The 21,300-nt window shown below is 38.8% G+C and overlaps 1 protein-coding gene across 1 annotated transcript in view; it reads right to left on the reverse strand.

The window, feature by feature from the left end:
• The window catches only part of PRKAR2A (protein kinase cAMP-dependent type II regulatory subunit alpha), a 43,087-nt gene that overhangs the window by 20,838 nt on the left and 949 nt on the right, over nucleotides 1-21,300 (reverse strand). The window contains exons 2-4 of the mRNA XM_054594571.1: nucleotides 7,450-7,485; nucleotides 4,682-4,734; nucleotides 1,817-1,900 (exon numbers count right to left, since the gene is read on the reverse strand). Of these exons, the coding sequence (XP_054450546.1) occupies nucleotides 1,817-1,900; nucleotides 4,682-4,734; nucleotides 7,450-7,485 (173 nt within the window). The remainder of the gene's footprint in view (nucleotides 1-1,816; nucleotides 1,901-4,681; nucleotides 4,735-7,449; nucleotides 7,486-21,300) is intronic.

Below are 21,300 nucleotides of genomic sequence, written 5' to 3' on the forward strand. Positions count from 1 at the left end.
AGCAAGGTTTCAGTTTGCAGGATCATGCTCAACCCACTGAGCCACACTGATCAGGGCAACTATATTTTGATTGGGGTTTAAATTACCTATGTGTATGCTTTGGTCAAACCTCCGTGAATGCACACTTAAAACTGGTGCATTTGATTGCATGCAAACTTTACATTAAAAAATTATAAACAAGTTTTGAGTTCATGAGATGCATGCAAGGTATTTCAGGGAAAGAATACTGATACCTGTAACTAACTGTGAAATGCACTGCCTAAAATAAGATAGGTTAATGTAGGAGCCAACAAAGAGCTGCCTAGTTTTCCAAATAACGTTTTATTGGAGCACAGCCACACCCTTTCATTTATGTATTGTCTATGGCTGCTTTCCTGCTATAATAATAGAGTAGCTGTGACAGAAGAATACTTATTATTTGGTTCTTTAAGAAAAAGTTTGCCAATCCCTTTGCTGAGGGACAGACAGTAAATGTTAATCAAAGCAGCGAATAAATGCTTGTTCCATAAAATTCTTTTAACTTTGTTGTATTTGAATATTTTCACGATAAAATGTTAGAAAAATATAATTACCAGTCAATCTGAAAATTCAGTTATCATTTTCAACACTAAAATGGTATTCTCAAAAACTAACAAAACGGTGATTAAATTGACATAGAAACTTCCCTTAGAACATCTCATGATATTAAGTTTACAAGGGGTTTTATTCACAGTATATAAAGAAGCAACTCCCCTTTCCATTGATACAGATGGGTCTTCCAGAGAAAACAGCTGACAAAAACCAGTATTTCTCACAACCAGCCTTTCCTTGAGCTCATGGTCCTTGTTTTGTTTTATTCAGCCTGAGACTAATAAAACTCCAATGAATATTCCAGGCATTCCTATAACCACACCGCTAGCAAATATCTTGGCTTACCAAGGATGGTTGATCCCCTTGACTGATATATCACAGATTCATGTATGACCAGCCAGATTCCCAGGGCGGGCTGTGGGGGTGCCTTCAGAAGACCTATCTGCAGGAGCTGGGCAGTAGTAGAATTCTAATCCCAACCTTCCTGTCTCTGCACATTTGGGAGCTCCCCAGCACCTCAGCCATTCATGTGGCTTCAGCATGTGGCCCCTCAAAGTAGAGAAGACAGAGGAAAATGGAAGACTCTGTGTCTTCAGGAGGTAGCCCCTGCTATCTCCACCGAGGGAGGGAAAACAAGCCCACGCAGCGATCTCTCTGCTGGGGCCCTCCACACACAACACTCCGTGTGCGCCCCATGCCTGAGGCGTTCAGTAAGGAGTAATCCCAAGGGGTGCCCCACACCTAAGGTCTGAGAAGCAGTCACACACTTCCAGTGGGTTAACTGATACAGACGAAGAGAACTCCACGCTGGCATCTTCAGAGAAATTATTCTGCAGCGTGAATTCAGACCCTTCAAACTAAGCCAGGGTCATGCAAACCTGAGCATTTTCCTTTTACATGACCAAACTGCATGGTCCTCAAATGGTACTATCTTGGAGGAAGTGTCAAAGAAGTTCTGAGAAAAACTAATATCATCTGACAAGCTCACAACACGATGCAAACATCTGTAAGTAAGATGAATCTAAAGTTTGATGCCTCATATGGTTGTGATTAAGACACTAAAAACTACTTAAATGACAAAAAAAGGTAAAAGATAAAAATATTTTATTTTTTCAAATTATAAGAGAAAGTTTATCTAGAAAATTATACAGGTAGTAGAAGTGAGCCAGTTGGGCTGCGTAGGCTCAGGAAACAAGTTAACAGAAGCAAAATAAAAGGACAAAAATATTGTAAAAATCAATGTTACCTGATCAAGATTTTTGAAAAGCAGAATATCTTTGCAAGCTTCCTGAAGTCTGCATCTCTGTTCATCAGTTTTAGGATGAATCACCTGCCAATACAAAGAAAACCAAGGAAATTTTAAATTCCATTTTAAAATCTTACTTTACTTACAAATTGGTATATTTCTCTCTCTTAAAAAGTGGGAAAAATTAAGAGTGGATTTACTATAATTTTAATTCTATATAAACTGCAAGCAGTGCCCTGAGTATGAAGGGTAATATGGGGATGAAGAGCACCCACCCTGGGGCCACCCACTGACTGTGTGGCTGCCAGCAAGTTAGCCACCCCCTGGAAGCCTCAGAGTCCTCATTCGTAAAGCAGAGGGTTATAGATTTGTTCACTCAACAAATCCTAGGTATCTACAAGGTTCCAGGCCCTACCCTAACTCTGTGAACACAGTAGTGAACACATAGACAAAAACATCTGCTCTTGTATTCAATAAATACATAAAAGTATGTTGAAGAGTTATAAGGCTCAACAGAAAACTAAGGTAGGGAAGGCTGTCTGTGTGTGTGTCTAGATGCGGCCTCACTGAGAACATGGCATTTGTGTAAAGACCTCAAGGAGTGAGGACAACCTGAGGGAGGGAGTCATGTTGGCCATCTCTGTGGGAAGAACACCTCAAGCAAAGGGAACAGCAAGTAAAAACAAGACCTCATGGTAGGTAAACAGTACTTTATGTCAGAAAACTAACCAGGAGACAGGTGCAACTAATGCAGAGCAAAGGGGGAAAGATCGGGCAGGGACCAGGTTGGGGGACTGGGTGTGGGTGACACCCAAGTACTAAGGGACATTGTAGGTCACAGAGCTGGAGCTTTTCTCCAGTGACATGGGGGCAATTTAAGGATTGTGACTGAGGAAAGGAAGAGATCTAGTGTTTTTAAAGGCTCACACTAGCTGCTGAGTGAAGAAGAGCCTTGAGAAGAAAGGGTGAAAGCCGGCAAGCTACTGTCATTATCCCAGTGCCAGGTGGTGGTATTTGGGACCAGGGTGGTAGCAATGGGGGTGCTGAGAAGTAGTGGAATTTCAGATATGTTTAAAAGACTGAGCCCAACAAATTTACTGACAAATTAAATATGGGTATGAACAAATGAAAGGAAGAGAGAGTGACCCTAAAGTTTTGGTCCTGAGCGACTAGAAGGGTGGTACAGCTGTGAATTGAGCTGGAAAAGACTATGGGTGAAAAGTATGTTTAAAAGGAGAGGTAATCAGGAATTCATGTTAAGTTTGAGTTGTCTATTGAAATCTAAGTAAACATGGAAAGTAAACAATGGCTATACAAGCTAGAGTTCAAACATCAACAAATAGTAATAATCATTACTATTAGCAGCAGCAGTAGTAGTGATATCTATAAAATTAGAGATGTGTGGTTGGTGTGGCTCAGAGGATTGAGTGCTAGCCTGCAAACCAAAAGGTCACTGGTTCAATTTCTGTTCAGGGCACATGCCTGGGATGGGGGCCAGGTCCCCAATTAGGGGTGTGCGGAGGCAACTAATCTATGATGTTTTTCTCACACACTGATATTTCTCTCCCTCTTCTCCCTCTCTAAAAATAAATTTTAAAAAAACTTTTAAAAGTTTATTTAAAAAATAAATAAAATTAGAGTTGTGATAAAGATTAAATGAATTAATATATGCGCTATTTAAAACAGTACCCAATACATGCGAGCAGAGTAGTATGGCGGAAGCATGCTGGGCCCATAAACAGTACCCAACATTTAATAGACGCTCAAAACTATTACTATTATTATATTCAGTAAATAATTATTGAACTAAAAATAGTTTTTGCTAGTACTGCTATTATTTATAATTGAGAGACCCATCAAGCTCTTTCCTAAGTATTGTCTTCGCCCTAAAAAGAAGGGTACATCACGTAATCTTACCAGAAATAACATATCTAAAGTGTTAAGCATTTTGAATAGTAAAAAGTTAGTTAAAAACCACTTTAACTTTTAAAAATTATCAGGAATTTTACAATATCCAATATAAAGATATATTAAAATCTACATATCTATTATATTCATACAATGGTAGCATTTTATTATTACAATACTTCAGAAATGTTTAATAGGCTATTCATTTCAAGGCATACTTGAAAGATCATTAAAGTTTCTTTTATAACATCAATCTTTTAAAAATGATGCTTCATATTTGCCTTTATAGAGGTAATTTGTTAACTGTACAAGAATTTTAAAACCTGAGTGTTTAAGAAGTGCTCAAAAGTCAAACACAGTCCTGCCACAACCACTGTTAACATCTGGACTATATCCTTCCAGAAATAATTGTACAAAAAGATCCAACTGTTAGGAATGAATTCTCCTTCAGGTAACTGCTGAGTCAGTTGTCCTATGTTTAAGAAATTGATAGCTATAGCTAGGTACCCCTTCTTACAAATACCTCAATCAATCTTGCTTTCATTCTTTTTAAAAATTTTTTTTTTATTTTTTTAAAGATTTTAATTATTTATTTTTAGGGGACGGAGGAAGAAAGAGAGGAAGAGACATATCAGTGTGTAAGAGAAACATTGACCGGTTGTCTCTTGCATGGCCCCCAACTAGGGACCAGGCCTACAACCTGGTCATGTGCCCTGACTGGGAATCAAACCAGTGACCCTTTGGTTCACAGGCCAGCGTACAATCCACTGAGCCACACCAGCCAGGGCTAATTCTTCTTAATATCTGTCAATCTGTTAGATAAAAAATGGCATCTTGTTGAGATTTTAATTTGTATTTATTTTAATTATCAGCATGATTTGATTTGGTATGTAGAAGAGTAGGGGAGTGAGTGGTTATAAAACAATTCTACCTAGTACCCTTTGCTGTAGTTCTTACCCTTGGATCAGTATCTTCCTCTTCCTCATCAGGGTTATAGGTCTCAGCACAAACTAAATTTGGAGAGAAAAAATAAAGAGAAAAATGAATAAAACAGATGTGTGCTTTGACTAGAAAAATGGGCACAATTTTCTTTTACTCACTCTTTGCTAAAGCTGTGATGACTTGTTTAAATCCCTTCTTTCAGTTAACAAATGTATTAAGTACCTACTAACACCAGGCATTCTGTTAGGTGCTAAAAAGCCAACTCTCTAGGGATTTGTAGTTCCAAATAGGAGAGATGATAAGATACAGGATAGGGCAAAAGTGTTTACAGCTGTTCATATGGAAAATAATATAATAATTAATAAATAATAATATAAGAATAACTTGTGTTTCACATACAACTGTAAACATACTTTTTAAAAAAAAAGACTTTATTTTTTGGAGTGAGGAGAAGGGAGAAAAAGGGAGAGGAATATCAATGTGTGGCTGCCTCTCACACGCCCCCTACTGGGGACCCAGATCACAACCCATGCATATGTCCTGACTGGGAATCGAACCAGCAACCCTTTGGTTTGCAGGCTAGAGCTCAATCCACTGAGGCACACCAGCCAGGGCTGAACAATTGTTTATGGTAGCAAAAATATCAGAAATGATATAAGTATCCATTTGAATAATACAACTAAAAAAAAATGAGAAAGATTTCCACAGGGCTAATAATGAGGTCTAGGGAAAAAAAGCACACACAAAAAAAAAGGCAAGGTGAAAAGTATATGTAGTATGCCATCCCTTCAATAAGAAAGGCCTTCCATGGGAAAAAGTAGGAGAGCTAAAAATGGTGGGGGAGGGAGAAACATAAAAATTTCAATATATACACAATTTTTTAAAATTATTTATTTTTCCAAAAGGAAAAAAGAGGATAAACCAGAAAGTAATAAAATTGTTTCCTAGAAGGTAGGCAGAAACGAAAAAAAGAAGGTATAGGGAAAGGAAAATAATTTCTCTGAGAAAATTCTTTAATACAGTTTTAACATTTAGGTCATATTAAATGTTTTACATATTTAAAAAACAAAACAAAATTGATAGGGATGGAGGAATTCTACAACTGAATACAAAGAGAAATAGACTGTAAAATCTCAGGGGGACGAATAATAACATGTACTTGTCTGCGTTTTCAACAGTTCAAGGTCTGAATTACTGGCAGCCCCAGCAAGAATTCATGAACTGCCACCAACTGTGCCCTCTGGAGGAGATGTCACTGTATTCTCCACCATCCAGATCTGTCCTTGCAGATACCCAGGAGTACTACTAATCTTTTGGGGAAAGGAGGATGCAGGGCAGGGGTGAACAGTCGTGGGAGATAATCACTCATCAGTCTTTGCGCCAACCTTGATCTCTATTTCCTCTCTGTGAATAGCTCTCTATGCATAAGAACACATTCTTCAATCTCCTTTCAACAGACTTTGGTGTACAGTGTTACACGTGCACATGAGAGAAGAGTGGCAAAATGTTTACTGTCTAGGTAAAAGGTTTTCTGAAAAAAATAAATGAGATTTTTCCTAAAGAAAAGGATTGAGGGACTAAAAGGGTAAATGTAGGGATAAGAAACATTCTCAGAACAAAGCTGTATGAAAGAATAATGTCACACATACAGCCTGCATGGCAATCCTGAAACACACTGACATCCCAACCCTACAACCGCATAAACGCTAGATGTTATTACAACTTGCTCATAAAAGTCTTCTCTTTAAAAACAAACAAACTCTGTATGTATCCAAATGTCGAATATTTTAATTACATGAAAAGCTTTCAAAAAATATACTCATCAGCTCTGTGAAAAGAGGGGGACCTTCTCAGCTTAGGCGCGATCATAAAAAAATAGGAGAGGATGTATATATTCAACAAATACTGCTGAGTGCCTGCTATGTGCCAAGCAGTGTACAAGGTACCAGTTACATAACAGAAATTTTAAGCAAATGAAAAAATAGCAAAATTAAAATAAATAGCTCAGCCAACGTAGAAAACTTTGCATTAAAAATTTCAAAAGGTTAAAAATCATGACAGAAATTTACTTAAACTTACAAAAATAGTCTAGACGATAATAGATAAAAGGGTCAAGTACTACCAAACTGGTTCCATAGTAAAAGATAAAAAAGGATTTCCCATGTTTGGAAAACACTCATTTTTATTAATTATCAAAGGAATGCCAAATAAAAACAATGTGAGGTACTATTTTATATCTAAACTAAAGGAGTAGTCAATAAATATATAAAATCTTTAAAGGAGCAGGCACCATACACGTTAGTGAGAAAGTTTTGGAGAAGGGGCCTTTGCAGGGTATCTTTCTCCCTGTAGCCTATGCTATAGATTGTCTCTAGAAAGCAGTTCACAGAAAAAGCCAATGCAATGCTTAGTCACTGACCAGGGAATGCCACTCCTAACACTATAACTGAGGAAATAATTTAAGTGGCTCAGAAATGTATGCAAGAAGTTAATGGCAGCATAATCTAAAAACCGGAAATAGTAATATTAAATGTAGTTTTCTGAAGCCACAATTATAAACATGGAAAAATATTAATGATGTAATAATTAAATAATTATAGCAATATAAAAATATATACCTATATACTCAGAACTTAAAATGAAACAGAATAAAGGAACCAGGTAATTTTTATAATGTTCTGAATGCTGCTAACTTTTTATTAAAAAGATCAGTTTGTTTTTATTTAAGATGATCCTATCTTAAAATAGCATTTTCACAGTATGTTTTGAAAGAGAACACATACCTGATACTCGCCGATCAAATCTACTAGGAATTGGAACTGCAAAAGAAAAAATAAACAACATTTAGTCATCATAATGTCATATGGCCCCATTTTTATCCTCTCTTTTTGCTAAGATCTTTGGCAATAGAACTAAGCACTTTAATACCAAGTGATGGGTCAATTCTAGCTTGAGGGATATGGGAGAGGTTCCTCTGATCATTTGAAACACCAGTGCCCGTCACTCTGGTAGACAGATGAAATGTACACCAGCTAAGCCCTCAACTCAGGCAGGTCCCCATGGGTCTCCATAATTAAGGCCCCTCTAAACATTAGCATACAATCTAAAATTATACAACACATATTGAAACAATTGACCATGGGTGCTATCAGAGGATACCTAAAACAAAGGGTTAGATATCAAGATTACAGAACTATTATAAAATAAGAAGAGTATGTTTAAAACAATTAAAGACATAAAAGGAATCAAAAGGATAAAGAATAAGATACAACAAAAAATGACCAGGGAGACTTGAAAAGAATAAAAGGCAAAAACTTGAACTTCTAGAGGAAAAAACAGTCACAAATTTAAAAACTATAATGCAAGGTATATTCTCTTGCTATACATCTAAAATGCTGAAAAAAACATTTTAAATCACTACCAATAACCAACCAAAATGATATTAATTTAAATGTACAGGTGTAAATCAGAAGGGCAGTTAGAAAACATCGAGACAAATGAAAACAAAAACACAATATACCAAAATTTATGGGATTCCCTGAAAGCAATGGTAAGAGGGAATTTACAACTGCAAATGCCTACATTTAAGAGGAAAGATCTCAAATTAATAACCTCATTGGACAACTTAAGGAAGTAGAAAAAAGAGCAAAATAAATCCAAAACTAGCAGAGAGGAGGCTACAAGGGTAGAAGTCAGACTTCTTTGAATAAACCTTATTTCATACATTTGACTTTGGAACCATATGAATATCTTACATAATTATACAATTAAATTTGAGAAAGTAATCCCCAAAATACAAACCAACCAACTGTATTCCATATATTAAATTGGGAGGAAAAGCATACAAAGAACTATTTAAAGTAACTTGACTGGACATCCTCATGGGGTACATCCTAAAGATAACAAGAACTCAAGAAAATCTTAGTTTTCAGGAATCATACTGTTAGTCTTTAGATTCTGAGGCTGTTATGTGTGTATGATGAGATGAAGAAAGAGAGCAACTTTTAAAAAAAGATTTTACTCATTAAATTTTAGAGAGAGGGTAAGGAAAGGAGAAAGAGAGGGAGAGAAACACCAGTGTATGAGAGAAACATTGATCAGTTGCCTCTCACACCCTCTCCAACCAGGGATGCCTCCGAACCCAGGCAGGTGCCGACTGGGAATCAAACTGACGACCTTTCACTGCGCAAGACAACTCTCAACCAACTGAGCCATGCCGGATAGAGCAAGAGAGTAATTTTGTTATTAAATACTGGGACTTTCTGGCATTAGAGAAAGGATACACATTAAATTGAGTAAAAACACTATAGTCATGAATTTAAGTGAAAACTATGACTAAGTCCAGTACCAATGAGCATCCCTACCATCCAGATCGTGGTCTCTACTATTTTTGCCTAAAGGGAAACAGGGCTCCTTGAAGAAATTACTAATCCCCAGTCTGGAACTAAAAATGTAACAAGACTGAAAAACCTACCAGAAATCAAGGATGCACAAAAAAATCACCTCTCAAGGGAGTTAGGTGGAAACTTGAAGAGGTTCTTACTACACAAAAATGGGATAACATGAACATCAAGTAAGAACAAAAAGGCAATAGACTAAAACAAAAAAAGTTAAATCCTTGAGTTTATACTGATTTTTTTTCTTAGACTTCATTGGTCATTTTTGGAGGATGCTAGAGAACCAACTTATTATTTTGAAAACAGGTAAATAAAAGACTCAAGCATTTATCCTGCTTTTCCTGAATAAACTATACCACAGGTAACCTAAGAGTTAATGAGGGGGATTTTTATTTTTCCAGAAGTATTCCAGCTTATGCTTAAGAAAGGAATGATAGAACAATGCCATTTGTAATCCCAGTGAATTAATGGACATAGTCTAGGCAGTAATGACATGATTATCAGCCTCATAAATGAGACCGGTCAGCTACACGTGGCTTCTAATGGAAAACACATCAACAGCTACAAAATAGCTGGTGGAGGGAAAACGGGGAGACAAACCTGAATCTGACTAAGTGTGTACAGCAATGGTTCTCAAACTTTAGGGTATATCAGAATCTTCTGGAAAACTAGTTAAAACACATTGCGGGAAACCATCCTGAGTCTCTGATTCAACAGGCCTGGAATGAGGCTAAACAAGAATTTGTATTTCTGTCAAATTTCCAGGTTGATGCTGATGTTTCTGATCCTGGAACCTCACTTCAAGAATTATTGCTCTAACACTAATTGCGAATTTGGAGGAAAAATAGAGGGCAGAGGAACTTTGATACAAAAACCATGGGGTGCAATTAGCAAGCTCCAGACTGTGAAAAAATCTACAGAAATTTTCTTCCATAAATAGACTTCAAAGGAAAAAAAGGGAGAGGCATCCTGAGAAAGATCCTATAAATTAAGAGACTTAAGGGATACAGCAGCCAAATGTAACCTATGGATCTTATTTGGAGATATATGAAGTTCAAACTTATGGTTAATTATCTTGGATGTAATAAAAAGTTTGAGAGTATATATTTTTTTAATTATAATTTATTCATTATGTTATTACTGTTGTCCTGATTTTTCCCCTCTTGCCCCCCTCTACCCAGTACCCCCCGCATTCCCTCAGGCAATCTCCTCACCATTGTTCATGTCAATGGGTCATGAGTATAAGTTTTCTGGCTAATTCATTTCCTATACTGTACTTTACATCTCTCTGGCTATTCTGTAACTACCTGTTTGTACTTCTTAATCCCTACAACTCTTTACCCATTCCCCCACATCGCCCTCCCATCTGGCAACCATCAAAACGCTCTCCATATCCATGATTTTGTCTGTTTTTGTTTACTTAGTTTGTCTTTTACATTCAACTGTTGATAGATAATGTATTTGTTGCCATTTTACTGATCACAGTTTTGATCGTCTTTTTCTTAAATAAGTCCCTTTAATATTTCATATAATAATGGTTTGATGAACTCCTTCAGTTTTTTCTTGTCTGGAAGGTCTTTATCTGCCCTTTGATTCTAAATGATGGCTTTGCCTGGTAGAGCAATCTTGGCTATAGCCCCTGTTTTTCATGACTTTGAATATTTCTTGTCAATCCTTTCTGGTGTGCAAAATTTCTTGAGAGAAATCAGCTAACAGTCTTCTGGGAACTCCCCGGTAGGTAACTGACTTCTTTTTTCTTGCTGCTTGTAAGACTCTCTTTATCTTTAACCTTTGGCATTTTAATTAAGATGTGTCTCAGAGTGGGCCTTTTTGCATCCATCTTGTTTGGGACTCTCTGTGCTTCTTGGCCTTGCATGTCTATTCCTTCACCAAATTAGGGAAGTTTCCTTTCATTATTTTTCATATTGATTTCCAATTTCTTGCTCTTCCTCTTCTCCTTCTGGCACTCCTAAAATGCAAATGTTGGACCTCTGGAACTTGTCCCAGAGGCTGTTTACACTGTCCCCATTTTTTTGGATTCCTTTTTCTTCTTCTTTTTATTTCTTTTTCAATGCAGGAATTACTGTTATTATGTTAAAAAAAATCCTTAATGAACTAGCAATTACTCATGTGAAGGATAGTTCAAAAAACAGATTTATGATGGTGTCAACCTTATCCCTGATTGGAGATATATTAATTATACAGAAAACATTACCCCCTAGAGTAGGGCAACTGCAGCCTCGCACCTGATCACCTGGCTTGCCATGCCCTTCGGTTCTGCGCTGCGAGGGGCGGGCATCCGGGCTGGGCCACGTGCCCTACGCAGGGGGTATGACACAGGTGCAGCCTCTTCTTGTTGTTCTGATTGTTTTTGCTTCCTTATGTTCCAAATCATTGATTTGATTCTCAGCTTCATCCACTCTACTGTTGTTTCCCTGTAAACTGTTCTTTATTTCAATTAGTGTATCCTTTGTTTCTGACTCGATCTTTTTTATGCTGTTGAGATCCTCACTATTTCACTGAGCATCCTTATATATGGATGTGTTTTGAATTCTGCATCTGATTGCTTATCTTCATTTCGTTTAGCTTTTTTTCTGGAGTTTGGATCTCTTTTTCTCATTTGGGCCATGTTTCTTTGTCTCCTCATTTTGGCAGACTCCCTGTGTGTGTTTTTATGTATTAGGTAAAGCTGCTTTTGATTCTGTGTCTTGGTAGTGTGGCCTAACACAGTACGTATCCTGAAGGGGCTGGTGGCACAGCCATCCCTATCACCCAAGCTGAGGACTAAAGGTTCTCCTTCTGTGTGGGCCGTGTGGGCTACACCCTCCTCTTGTAGTTGAGCCTTGGTTGCTGTTGGCAGATTAATGGGAAGGATTTATCCAGGCCAGTCAGCTACCAGGACTGGCTATGACCACTTACCACCAACCTCCACTCTCCGTGGAGGATCAGCTGTGTAGGGGCAGGGTGGTGGTGCTCCATTGTGGTCTGTAGCTATCCCCTGGGTGCACAGGCGCTGGGGTTTCCCAGGTGGTGCAGGCCTAGGTTAGACCCCACCTGTGTTTTGCCTGGGGCCACCCTGACTGAACTATAAAGCAATCTGAGATGGCTGCTACTTGTGCTGGGCTTGGAGACTCCCAGGTAAAGCCAAGCTGTGACTCTAGGCTGGCTGCTGCTAGTGCTGGGCCTGGAGCTCACAGAGGCCAGCTGTTGCTTGTTTGAGAGGACTTAGGAAATTGTGAAGCATGAGCCAAGACCAGCCATTCCTATGGAAAAGCAGCTTGGGTGGGCTCAGAAGTTAGGGGTGGAGTCTCAGGGGATCTCCAAGCATGGCTGGTGTTGGCCAGGTTGATGGGGTCTCAGATAGGGCACCAGCTTGCCGGCTCTGTAGCGGTAGGGTTTAGAAAAGGGACAATGGTGCCTGTTCGCCTTGATGCTTAACACTTCAGTTTCTCCCTCTAAGCCACTGGTGCTGGAGCTCAGAGGGAGTAAGCCTGAGAAGTTGAGTACATGTGTGGGTTCTTTAAGAGGAACTGCTTGGCCTCTAGAAGTTTCATTCACCGACTCAATCCCCGTTGATTTTTGCAACCAGCAGTTGTGGGGACTGATCTTCCTGGCACTGGAACTCTAGGCTGGGGGACCTATGTGGGGCTGGGACTCCTCGCTCCTGAGATATCCCTCCTGGATTTTTATCCACGACACATGGGTGAGGGACCAGTCTATTCTTCGTCTACACCCCTCCTTGCCAGTTTAATTCCATGGCTGTCAGACTTCCAATCAACCCAATTTCTGACAGTTCTGAGTGACGGTTGTTCTATATTTTGGTAGTAATTCTGATGTGGTTGTGCAAAGAGGCGAGCCATGTCTCCCCAGGCTGCCATCTTTAAAGTGGGTGTTACTCTTTCATTATTGTATTTGTTCCAAATTTCGCTCCAAACATGTTAGTGTCCATCCACAATGTTTACTTCTTTGATCCAACAAGCACGGAACTCAGCAGGGGTAGGATAAAGACTGTGGGTATATCTTTAAAAGTAGTCCTTAGAGGTATAATCTTAACTACTTACAGTAACAATCTGGAAGGAGAACACAGTTTGAGTAGGAATGATTCACGAGCTGGGGCCAGCTCACATGAGGTCAGTAAAATTGTGTTGGTAGTTTGAAATTGGCATGGTAAATACTCCCCAAGGGAAACTGGCAAACTATAAATCAAAGCCTGTTGCCATCCTATCACTGGCCATGAGTTAATGAAGTCGGGTATTGAGTACATTGGGGTGTATTACACTATTCTTCTTACTATTGTCAATAATTAACATTTTCTATCATAAAAAAAAGTAGAAAAGAAAACCGGCATTTCTGGGAGGAGAGTGGGGGAGCCAGTGGTCAGGGTAATTGTGACATTGGTCGTTCCTTTACCCACTTTTGCAAAGCACTGCTGTAACACACACATCCAGCCAGTAAGTATGGTCACTTATTCTGAAGCAATCCCCTGCCCTTATAACACTAGTAGACTTGACATCTCTCTGCTCCCTAAGTACCCACTGCCGAAAAGACCCACCACCAATCCAGCCCCAATATCCAAGACTCAGAGAAAGGGCTGAGCATCCCTTCCCTATCAGAGAACACAAACATTCCACGTATCTACTACAGCACACTAAAAGCTCCTAAGGAATATAGATAGGGACTTTCCTGTCATTTTGTTTTTGTTTAAGTACAGACCTTGGCACACAGACACGCTAAATATAAATGGACTGAATAAATGATTTTCTATTACTCAGCCTGGGAAGGCACTAAAAGTCATGCCCCCTTTCTGGTGTATATCCTCTTATCAATTCATATTTGGAGCCAATTTAAGTCAAATTATATTAGGAATATAAAACTATTATGACACCAACAGGCTTTTGTCAATACAACTTACCACCCAGAGTAGAATCATACAGTTAAAAGACATGGTCCCAGTAAGACGGCCTTACTTCAGAGCCAGCCGCACTTTGGGGATTCCCAAGCCACCCATATTTCTGACTAACTGGTTATTAAGTCAGAGGTTCCCACAACTCTTCAGGTTTGATTTACTAGAACAACTCACAGAACTCTGGAAGTACACTTACAATTGCAGTTTTATTATAAAGGGTACAAATCAGTACTAGTCAAATGAAGAAACACAAAGTCTGGAACAGTCCTGAATATGCCTTCTCCTCATGGAAACAGGGTGCATCACTCTCCCAGCACATACACGTGTTCACCAACCAGGAAGCTCAAGCTCCACTGAGCTTTGGTGTTCAGAGTTTTTACTGGGGTTTCATTCCACAGGCATGGCTGACTGAACTGTGGGCTGTGTGACTAAACTCAAGCTCTAGTCCCTCTCCTTTCTCCAGAGGACAGACTGGATCAAAGCCCCAGTCCGGCACATGGCTGGTCTCTCTGGTGACCAGGCCCCATCCTGAATCTTCTCTGTTAACAAAAGTCAGGTGTGATCCATGAGGTTCATGCGTAGCAAAAACACTCCTACACTTGGGAAATTCTAAGAGTTTTAGAAGCTCAGTGCAAGGATTCTGGGACACAGGCCAGACACATTCTTTATTATGCAATAAAAAACAAACCGCTAAAACTCCCTAGTCAGTTTACAAAAATAAAGAGAAACATTAAAAAAAAACAACCCAAGATCACTGATGTCTACTCATTTTAGACATTTTATTTATTAGCATTTTATTTTAGATTTTTATTTCCTTATTTTTAAGGAGAGGGGAAGGGAGGGAGAATGGGAGGGAGAAAAACATTGATCAGTCACCTCTCGCACGTCCCCAGCCACCAGGGACTGAACCCGCAACCCAGGCATGTGCCTTGACAGGGAATCAAACTACCAACCTTTAGGTATGCAGGCTGGTGCTTAATCCACTGAGCCACACCAGCCAGGGATATTAGCACTTTAGATACTACTGAAATGCTAGATTAACATTTTAAAAATCTGGTATATAGCCCTGGCTGGTGTGGCTCAATGGAGTGAGTGCCAGCCTGTGAACCAAAAAGTTGCTGGTTTGATTCCCTGTTAGGGCACATACCTGGATTGCAGGCCAGGTCCCCAGTTGGGGGCAACCAATTGATGTTTCTCGCTCACATGGATGTTTCTCTCCCTCTCTTCCCCTCTCTCTAAAAATAAATAAATAAATAAAATTGAAATTTGGTATGCATTAAAATCAACCATAATCTGAGAATTATCTAGGGATCCCTAGGGAAAAAAATCCTGTAGCATCACCAACCAGATATGGCTTATCTTTTGTAAGTTAGGAAATCAACCCATTGGTTGAGCATTGGACTCTTGGTCTGGTAATGGCAATATAAATCACCTGCCCTTCTAATGATCATGGAGTCACCAAACAGAATAACCTCAATAATCTTTCCCAAAAGAGCCACCAAAACATGACAAATGATATGTCTATTTACAGTAGAAGCAAATCCTCCTCTAATCAAAATTTCACTTTTTAAAGAAAAATATTGGGCCCTGGTCCTGACTTGTGTGGCTCAGTTGGTTGGGTGCCAAAGTGAAGGGTCACCAGTTTGATTCCCAGTGAGGGCACATGCCTGAGTTGTAGGTTCAGTCTGGTTAGGGCATGTGTGATTTGCATGTGTGATTTGCATGTGTGATCAAAGTTTCTCTCACATCAATGTTTCTTTCCTTCTCTTTCTCCCTCCCTTCCCGTCTCTCTGTAACTGAATAAATAAAATATTTTTTTAAGATTTCATTTATTTATTTTTAGAGAGAGGGGAAGGGAAGGAGAAAGAGGGGAAGAGAAACATCAATATGTGGTTGTGACTCACATGCCTCCCACTGGGGACCTGGCCTGCAACCCAGGCATGTGCCCTCACTGGGAATTGAACTGGCAACCCACTGTGCCACACTGGCCAGGGCTGGATAAATAAAATCTTAAAAAAATAAAATAAAAGTGGGCCCTGGCCAGTATGGCTCAGTTGGTTAGAGCATTGTCCTGTAACAGAAGACTTGTAGGTTTGACTCCTGGTCAGGGCACATGCCTAGCTTGTGGGTCGATCCCTGAACTGGGTGCAGACAATCCTTGGTCTGATCCCCAGTCCAGGTACATATGGGAGGCAATCAGTCAATGCATTTATGTTTCTCTCTCTCTCCCTTCCTCTCTCCCTAAACAACAATGAAAAAATGTCCTTAGATGAGGATAAAAAAGTTTTTTTGGTATTGGATGCCTCAAAAAAAAAAAAATAGTGCTTAATTATAACATTGCAAACTGAATAGTAATTCTCCTGCCACTGGTTTATCCAAAAAATTTTTATCCAAATTTCTACATTATTAGTCACTGCCTTCACACATAATATCTTGTGGGTATTATATCTTAAAACTGTCGCTGACAAATTCCAGGCAGATATCAGGGCTTGGACTGAGAAAAACTTAAGCCATCTATTTTTAGATTCACTTAAATGGAACCTCAAATACAAAAGAAATAATACAACCTAAAAGTTTTAGTTACCAGTCTGAACCCTCCTATGTTTTCTTTTTAATTCCAAAGAGCCATACCCTAAATTTCACACTAAACAGGAAAAATTACACAAGAAAAATGTATTGTGAAAATATAATATACAAAAACAGCCCTAGCAGACCACATGTTTTTAGAGACAAAAAAATTAGCTGTGCCAATACCTATTTTCATTTCTGGAGCCACATCTTCTAAAATTGTAACAAAAGAACTCAATAAGCAAAATATTTTCGTTATTCTTTTCCTTTAAGTTGCTTTTTATTTGAATAGGAATTCTTGATCCATTATTACTGAGTAAACATTTAATCTTGAAATAATCTCTCATTCTTCAACAGAGCTGTAAACTAAGGCTATTCTGTGCCAAAGGCAATGAAAGCAAGCTCCTCATAGAGTTTCCAGACAGGGAAATATGCCCAACCTGCCCTTGTCCAAATACTATGCTCTTATGGCCCCAGTTGCATTTGGTCTTTCAAATAAGAACATTTCAAAAGCTGCCTATAGCATTATATAGTAATGCTTAACTAAAAATGCATTAGCAAAGCTCAGTTTTTGTATTAATGCTAAAGGGAATCTTTTGTGTTCTGTGAATAAGTGTCCTCTAATTTGTTTTTAATAATCATATTTCCTTAGGAAGGCCACCATACAAAAAGATCCCACCTTTTCTCACGTTTTTGGAAAATCATCTTCCCCACAGACCATTCTCATAGTCACTTTCAAAAAGGGCATGAAGGTTGTAAGTTTTACTGCCATCCAGCAGTACAAGCTGGAAGGAAGGAAGGAATGAGAAAGGAAGGGAGGGAGGAAGGAGGCCATGTTAGATTTTTTAAGCTTTATTAAGTGGACACGGCTTCCCTGAAGAGCAGCAACTCCATCTTCTCACACCCAGGAAGATGGTAAGTCCACCCAGGGAAGACAGGCCCCAGGAGCCTCACCAAAGTCACAGAAGTGTTAATCATGATATGAAAACAAGACTTATGATAATTATCTCTCTCAAAGAAAAAAACTTAGGCACAGGAGTAGTAGTGTGTGATTCATGGTACTGCATAACTCACTTTTCTAACTGGAGACTGTCTTGCTCTTTTCTATAATAAAAATAATCTATGAGCAGATCACTGAGGACGTCATTCCTTTTTACAAAATTGAAAGTATTTTAACAGTAAGTATCAGAAACAGAGCTAAAGAAACAGTGGGAAATCTTCTGCATTCTCAATGAAGTATTTCCATCAAAAAACCAATCCAAGGGTAACCACATCACTTAATGGTTGATTTTAAATATCTGGCTATTTCCAGACACCACAATAAAAGTCAGTGATTACTGCAATTGCTTTTGGTATTTTTATCATAATAATGATGCTTTAATTGCTTTCATTTTTTTTTTCAAGAAAGTAACTATGAAGTTTGCAAGGGCAATAAATGAAAAATTCCAAAAAAGAAAATCATCCAGAAATAGCTCATCATTTCTCATCAGCTACTGAAGAATTTTGAAACTTGAAATAGAACCCAGTAAGCTGCCCTTCCCTTCATTTCCAGATAAAATATTTTGTATGGGGTAGTTGATGTATTTTAAAAAGAACCCCCTCAAAAAGTCTGAATTATAAACCTTTTAAAAATGCATTTGCCAAAAAGAAGAAGAATAAGAAGCAGCAGCAGCAGCAGCAGCAGCATTTGCTTCTCTTTCATATGTCCATGACATACAAGTAGGCAACAGACAGGTAAGCCAGGAAAATCAATAACCAGTTTCAAAGAGGTAATTTCCCTTTACCTTAAACATTCACATTTATCAGAATCAAGTAAGTAAAAGACAAAACTTTGAATCAAAGGCATAAAGAAGTAAAATCTCAAATTACCCTTTTTTAAAAATATTTTTAAAATATTTTATTTATTTAATTTTAGAGAGAGTGGAAGAGAGGGAGAAAGAGAGGAAGGCAAACATCAGTGTGCTAGAGATACATCGATCAGTTGCCTCTTGCATGCCCCCAGCTGGGGACTTGGCCTGCAACCCAGGCCTATGCCCTGACTGGGGATTGAACTGGTGACTCTGTGGTTCGATGGCAGGGGCTCAATCCACTGAGCCACACCAGCCAGGGCTCAAATTACCTTTTAAATTAAATAACATTCTTCTTCAGTTTCTGAGTATGAGCTGCCCCCACTTTCCCCCTCTGTTCTAACCCGCGCATCCACTCTAGGGCCTTGCTTCATCAGCTGCCGCCTCTCCACTGGCTCCTTTCCCTAGGCACTCGGATATGCTAAGGGTGACTCTATCTTTAAGAAAACCCACAAAAACATTCCCTAACTACTACCTCTCCTTTAAGGTACCACCAAGTCCATTCTTCGCTTCTTCAAAATGTTCTCCCTGTTCCTTGTCTGAATCTTCTGCAGCCTAAAAACCTCTCCCCCAACAAACCCACTGGAGCCTCTATCTCTGAGAATTACCACTGTGTCCAATCACTTCAACAATGCTTTCCAGGCCTGACCTCTCCATTGCTTCTACCACCACCGACCATCTCTGTACTTGCAGCATACTCCGTGACAGCAGTCTCCAAGATTAGGTCCTCGGTCATTCATTCACCCATTTACTCAACGAGAGATATTTTTAAAATCTTTTTAAATTAAAAAAATTATTAATTTTAGACAGAGAAAGGAAGTGGGAGGGGGGAGATGGAAACATTGATTTGTTGTTCCACTTATTTATGCATTCCTTGGTTGATTGTTGTACGTGCCCTAATGAGGGATTAAATCCACAACATTGGCTTATCAGGGACAACACTCTGATCAACAAGAGATTTTTCAGTATCTACTATGGGTCAGGCTAAATGCTAAGCCCTGGAGACAAAACAAAGAGCAAGACAGGGGTCATCTCAATTCTGCAAAAGATATCAAAAATAAGAAAGAAGACAACACGAAACTTGTAAACTCCATTTTACTCATCTGGGACTAATTTCTAAAATACTGTTTCATGTAAATAAAAACTGTCACAATTGGTGGTCACCAGATGGGAGATGGGTGAAAAAACGTGAAAGAGATTAAGTACAGATTGCCCATTATAAAAATAATTATAAGAAGAAAAAATAGCCCTGGCTGGGATGGCTCAGTGGACTGTAAACCAAAAGGTTGCCAGTTCAATTCCCAGTTGGGCACAGGCCTGGGTTGTGGGCCAGGTTCCTAATAGGAGGCGCACGAGGGGCAACCACACATTCATGTTTCTTTCCCTCCCTTTCTCCCTCCTTTCCTCTTTGTCTAAAAATAAATAAATAAAATCTTTTTTTAAAAAAGAAGAAAAAATAGTCACAAGGATGTAAAGCACAGTGTAGGGAATGTAGTCAATACCGTAATAACTATATGTGGTGTCAGATTGGTACTAGACTTATCAAGGTGATCACTGTGTAAAGTATATAAATGCCTAATCATTATGTTGTACACCTAAAACTAATATAATACTGTATGTCAACTCTAATTGAAAAATACATTTAAAAAAACCAAAAAACAAAAATGAGAGACCAGAAAAAAATTGGTTGCAAAGCAGACTACAGCTTTGTGATTTATAGATATGACAGTGAAACAAATGTAGGAGTCACTCCTGAGATAAAGCTTTTAAAAACACATTCCTGGGAGATTGTTGCCACTCTTCCCCATTTTAGAGATAAGTAAATCTGAAATCAAATAGGTGTAACAACTTGTCTTAAGACCACAAAGCAAATCTGTGGCAGAGATTTGAGAAACAACAATTTCTGATTTCCAGGGTTAAGGCAAAAACCTGTAATTTAATGTGCAATAGGTTAAAGGAAACATGGAAGAGCAATTTCTACTCTCAGCATGAATAAACTTAGGGAAGCTGTCCAGAACACTTAAGTTTACAACAGCAATGACCAATAATAACTCCTTGCCCGCATGACTTAAAGTGACTTCAGAAATAGTTTTCTTTCAGCATGATCTAACAACATTAAGTCTCTAACTTTCCCTCTCAAATGTTTTCATTGTTTTGTTAAACTTTGGCTGTTAAAAGTAGGATAATGCTATTGTTAAATTGACAAAGCCTGTGTTGAAATTGCTTTTTGACGACCTTGCTTAGATCCCCTGTAGAAAGTGCTACTTGTCTTCTTTCCTGCATTCAGTGTGCTAAACAAGCGAGTTAGTGTTTATCCTCACCAAGTTTGATCCCATCGTTTTAGCCGAATTAAAAACTATCTATGGCCCTGGCCGGTGTGGCACAGTGGGTTGAGCGCCGGCCTGCGAACCAAAGGTCGCTGCTTCAATTCCCAGTCGGGGCACATGCCTGGGTTGCAGGCTAATGTTTCTCTCCCTCCCTTACCCCTTCCCTTCCCCTCTCTCTAAAAATAAATAAATAAAATCTTTAAACACACACACACACACACACACACACACACACACACACACTAACCCACAACTATATATGTATTCCTAGGCTCCATATTTTAAGAAATGCGTATGAAAGCATGCAGCTGTGAAATGACCTAACTGGGATTTCCTTTAAAAATACTTCAGCAAAGGGAAGAGAGAAAGGGAAAGCGATAATGAAAGAAAGAGGAAACATTTTTTTTGCAAATATCTAAACTGTTGAATGTGGGTGATGGCATCTGGAGGCTCATTTCATCTTTTCTCTCTACTTTTGTCTATACTTCAAGTTTTTTTCCCAGTAACTTTTCGCAAAATGAATTCTTTCCGAGCGCAGTTACCGTCCTGGTTATTAAACATGAGTCAATGGCTGCGAGTGTTCTTGTCT

Source organism: Pteronotus mesoamericanus, unplaced genomic scaffold (assembly GCF_021234165.1).
Source record: "Pteronotus mesoamericanus isolate MK-2021 breed Mesoamerican mustached bat unplaced genomic scaffold, CSHL_Meso_final scaffold_533, whole genome shotgun sequence".
Taxonomy (NCBI): Eukaryota; Metazoa; Chordata; class Mammalia; order Chiroptera; family Mormoopidae; genus Pteronotus; species Pteronotus mesoamericanus.